Here is a 5,000-nt window from a genome sequence, read left to right on the forward strand (position 1 = left end):
CATGACGTCTTTGTGGTGGACTTCGCTGCGTCTCTCCCTCCTTTCCCTCCCGTCAGCGTCCACTCCTCCGCTCATCTGTCTATCCTCTCTTCGGTGACCCCTGTCACCCTCTCCTGGGACTTCGGTGACCTTTCACCCCGGGTCAACGCTACGGAAACGGTCGACATGAAGACGCGTCATAAATACGCCGTCCCTGGGCGCTACCCTGTCAGTGTCACCGCCTGGGCCGGACCCAAGGAGGTAATTATTTAGTTCTATCATTCTAGAGGTAATTCTATCATTCTATCATTCTAGAGGTAATTCTATCATTCTAGAGGTAATTCTATCATTCTAGAGGGAATTCTATCATTCTAGAGGTAATTCTATCGTTCTATCATTCTAGAGGTAATTCTATCATTCTAGAGGTAATTCTATCGTTCTATCATTCTAGAGGTAATTCTTTCATTCTAGAGGTAATTCAATAATTCTAGAGGGAATTCTATCATTCTATAGGTAATTCTATAATTCTAGAGGTAATTCTATCGTTCTAGAGGTAATCCTATCGTTCTATCATTCTAGAGGTAATTCTATCATTCTAGAGGTAATTCTATCATTCTAGAGGTAATTCTATCATTCTAGAGGTAATTCTATCGTTCTAGAGGTAATTATATCATTCTAGAGGTAATTCTATCATTCTAGAGGTAATTCTATCATTCTAGAGGTAATTCTATCGTTCTTACCTTGGATGTTAAAGAGCTGAACATCTTTTTAGTCTTGTACACTGTAAGTTGGGGGAAAAAGTATTTAGTCAGCCACCAATTGTGCAAGTTCTCCCACTTAAAAAGATGAGAGGCCTGTAATTTTCATCATAGGTACACCATCAACTATGACAGACAAAATGAGAAATAAAATCCAGAAAATCACATTGAAGGATTTTTTATGAATTTATTTGCAAATTATGGTGGAAAATAAGTATTTGGTCACCTACTAACAAGCAAGATTTCTGGCTCTCACAGACCTGTAACTTCTTCTTTAAGAGGCTCCTCTGTCCTCCACTCGTTACCTGTATTAATGGCACCTGTTTGAACTTGTTATCAGTATAAAAGACACCTGTCCACAACCTCAAACAGTCACACTCCAAACTCCACTATGGCCAAGACCAAAGAGCTGTCAAATGACACCAGAAACAAAATTGTAGACCTGCACCAGGCTGCGAAGACTGAATCTGCAATAGGTAAGCAGCTTGGTTTGAAGAAATCAACTGTGGGAGCAATTATTAGGAAATGGAAGACATACAAGACCACTGATAATCTCCTTCGATTTGGGGCTCCACACAAGATCTCACCCCGTGGGGTCAAAATGATCACAAGAACGGTGAGCAAAAATCCCAGAACCACACGGGGGGACCTAGTGAATGACCTGCAGAGAGCTGGGACCAAAGTAACAAAGCCTACCATCAGTAACACACTACGCCGCCAGGGACTCAAATCCTGCAGTGCCAGACGTGTCCCCCTGTTTAAGCCAGTACATGTCCAGGCCCGTCTGAAGTTTGCTAGAGAGCATTTGGATGATCCAGAAGAAGATTGTGAGAATGTCATATGTCAAAACTGAACTTGTCGTGTTTGGAGGACAAAGAATGCTGAGTTGCATCCAAAGAACACCATACCTACTGTGAAGCATGGGGGTGGAAACATCATGCTTTGGGGCTGTTTTTCTGCAAAGGGACCAGGACGACTGATCCGTGTAAAGAAAAGAATGAATGGTGCCATGTATCGTGAGATTTTGAGTGAAAACCTCCTTCCATCAGCAAGGGCATTGAAGATGAAACGTGGCTGGGTCTTTCAGCATGACAATGATCCCAAACACAACGCCCGGGCAACGAAGGAGTGGCTTTGTAAGAAGCATTTCAAGGTCCTGGAGTGGCCTAGTCAGTCTCCAGATCTCAACCCCATAGAAAATCTTTGGAGGGAGTTGAAAGTCCGTGTTGCCAAGCAACAGCCCCAAAACATCACTGCTCTAGAGGAGAACTGCATGGGCCAAAATACCAGCAACAGTGTGTGAAAACCTTGTGAAGACTTACAGAAAATGTTTGACCTCTGTCATTGCCAACAAAGGGTATATAACAAAGTATTGAGATAAACTTTTGTTATTGACCAAATACTTATTTTCCACCATAATTTGCAAATAAATTCATTAAAAATCCTACAATGTGATTTTCTGGATTTTTTTCCTAATTTTGTCTGTCATATTTGAAGTGTACCTATGATGAAAATGACAGACCTCTCTCATCTTTTTAAGTGGGAGAACTTGCACAATTGGTGGCTGACTAAATACTTTTTTGCACCACTGTACAGTACACACAATACACAAAAACCCATGCTTGGATGTGTGTGAATTTACCAGAATATGTGTGTGTGCACGCACGTGTGTGTCCAGGTGTGTGCACGCAGGGAGGTGAGAGTGACTCTGCCCCCTCGGTTGGAGCTGCACTGCCCACCGCTGACCGTAGCCAATCAGAGCCTGGCGGTAAGACTGGTCAGCTGGGGGGGCGAGGGCGTGGCGGTGGACTGGAGGATCACTAAGGACGGACAGGAGGCCGCCAGAGGTCAGAACACACACACACACAAAACACACACACACACAAACACACACACACACACACACACACACACACACACACACACACACACACACACACAGAGAAACACACACTCACACACACACACACACTCAGAAACACACACACACACACCGTCTCCTCTCCTCTTCTCTCTCTCTCTCCTCTCCTCTTTCTCTCTCCTCTCCTCTTTCTCTCTCCTCTTTCTCTCTCCTCTCCTCTCTCTCTCTCCTCTCCACTTTCTCTCTCCTCTCCTCTTTCTCTCTCATCTCCTCTCCTCTCTCTCTCTCCTCTCCTCTTTCTCTCTCCTCTCCTCTTTCTCTCTCCTCTCCTCTCTCTCTCTCCTCTCCTCTCTCTCCTCTTCTCTCTCTTCTCTCTCTCTCTCTCTCTCCTCTCCTCTTTCTCTCTCTCCCTCCTCTTCTCTCTCCTCTCCTCTTTCTCTCTCCTCTCCTCTCTCTCTCTCCTCTCCTCTCCTCTTTCTCTCTCCTCTCCTCTCCTCTCCTCTCCTCTCCTCTCCTCTCCTCTCCTCTCCTCTCCTCTCCTCTCTCTCTCTCCTCTCCTCTTTCTCTCTCCTCTCCTTTTTCTCTCTCTCCTCTTTCTCTCTCCCCTTCTCTTTCTCTCTCCTCTCCTCTTTCTCTCTCCTCTCCTCTTTCTCTCTCTTCTCTCTCTCTCTCCTCTCCTCTTTCTCTCTCCTCTCCTCTTTCTCTCTCTTCTCTCTCTCCTCTCCTCTTTCTCTCTCCCCTCCTCTTTCTCTCTCCTCTCCTCTTTCTCTCTCATCTCCTCTCCTCTCTCTCTCTCTCCTCTCCTCTTTCTCTCTCCTCTCCTCTTTCCCTCTCCTCTCCTCTCCTCTCCTCTCCTCTCCTCTCCTCTCCTCTCCTCTCCTCTCCTCTCCTCTCCTCTCCTCTCCTCTCCTCTCCTCTCCTCTCTCTCTCTCTCTCCTCTCCTCTCTCTCTCCTCTCCTCTTTCTCTCTCCTCTCCTCTCTCTCTCCTCTCCTCTTTCTCTCTCCTCTCCTCTTTCTCACTCCTCTTTCTCAATTCATCACGTTTTGTTGGTATGACGAGGTATTATCTGGAAGGAAACGGCACATAGAAACAGCACAGTATTTACAACAACATGGATCTCTCTCCTCTCGTCCACCCCCTGTCTATGCCCCCCCCCAGCCACTCCATACTGTCCCAGGGATGCAGTGTTCCAATGCAGTGTTACAGACTCGTCCCAGTGCTTCCAGTTGGTTCCAGGGGAGTTCAGCTGGTCCGAGGCCAGGCGACAGTGCTCCTCTACAGGGGGAGACCTGGCCGTGGTCCGCACTGACCCGCTACGCAGACGGCTGGCCGACAGAGTCACACAGTGAGTAGTGGGAAGAGGAGGGGTGGGGGGCTGGTGTATGTGTGTGTGTGTGTGTGTGTGTGTGTTGGCTGGTGTAGCTGGTGTAGCTCGCTATCTGTTTCTCTGTTTATGGCTTCCTACAGTGAGACATAGTCACCACACACACACACACACACACACATACACACACACACACACACACACATACACATACATACATACATATACACACACACACACACGTTCAAAAGCTTATTTTTATTGGCCAGTCTGAGTTGTGGCTTTTTCTTTGCAACTCTGCCTAGAAGGCCAGCCTCCCGGAGTCGCCTCTTCACTGTTGACGTTGAGACTGGTGTTTTGCGGAGGTACTTTTAATGAAGCTGCCAGTTGAGGACTTGTGAGGCGTCTGTTTCTCAAACTAGACACTCAAATGTACTTGTCCTCTTGCTCAGTTGTGCACCGGGGCCTCCCACTCCTCTTTCTATTCTGGTTAGAGCCAGTTTGTGCTGTTCTGTGAAGGGAGTAGTACACAGCGTTGTACGAGATCATCAGTTTCTTGGCAATTTCTCGCATGGAATAGCCTTAATTTCTCAGAACAAGAATATACTGACGAGTTTCAGAAGAAAGTTCTTTGTTTCTGGCCATTTTGAGCCTGTAATTGAACCCACAAATGCTGATGCTGCAGAGACTCTACTAGTCTAAAGAAGGCCAGTTTTATTGCTTCTTTAATCAGGACAACAGTTTTCAGCTGTGCTAACATAATTGCAAAAGGGTTTTCTAATGATCAATTAGCCTTTTAAAATGATAAACTTGGATTAGCTAACACAACGTGCCATTGGAACACAGGAGTGATGGTTGCTGATAATGGGCCTCTGTACGCCTATGTAGATATTCCATTAAAAATCTGCCGTTTCCAGCTACAATAGTCATTTACAACATTAACAATGTCTACACTGTATTTCTGATCAATTTGATGTTATTTTAATGGACAGAAAATGTGCTTTTCTTTCAAAATCAAGGACATTTCTAAGTGACCCCAAACTGTTGAACGGTCGTGTAATAGACACACACTCTACT

At 45.7% G+C, this 5,000-nt stretch overlaps 1 protein-coding gene across 1 annotated transcript in view; it reads left to right on the plus strand.

Annotated features, from left to right (window-relative positions):
- LOC109878230 (polycystin-1) overlaps window positions 1–5,000 on the plus strand; it is a 17,967-nt gene that overhangs the window by 4,120 nt on the left and 8,847 nt on the right. The window contains exons 3-5 of the mRNA XM_031811003.1: window positions 1–240; window positions 2,416–2,584; window positions 3,758–3,944. The exon at window positions 1–240 is cut by the window's left edge and continues 21 nt beyond it. Of these exons, the coding sequence (XP_031666863.1) occupies window positions 1–240; window positions 2,416–2,584; window positions 3,758–3,944 (596 nt within the window). The remainder of the gene's footprint in view (window positions 241–2,415; window positions 2,585–3,757; window positions 3,945–5,000) is intronic.

Source organism: Oncorhynchus kisutch, unplaced genomic scaffold, assembly GCF_002021735.2.
Source record: "Oncorhynchus kisutch isolate 150728-3 unplaced genomic scaffold, Okis_V2 Okis01b-Okis20b_hom, whole genome shotgun sequence".
In the NCBI taxonomy this organism is placed as follows: domain Eukaryota; kingdom Metazoa; phylum Chordata; class Actinopteri; order Salmoniformes; family Salmonidae; genus Oncorhynchus; species Oncorhynchus kisutch.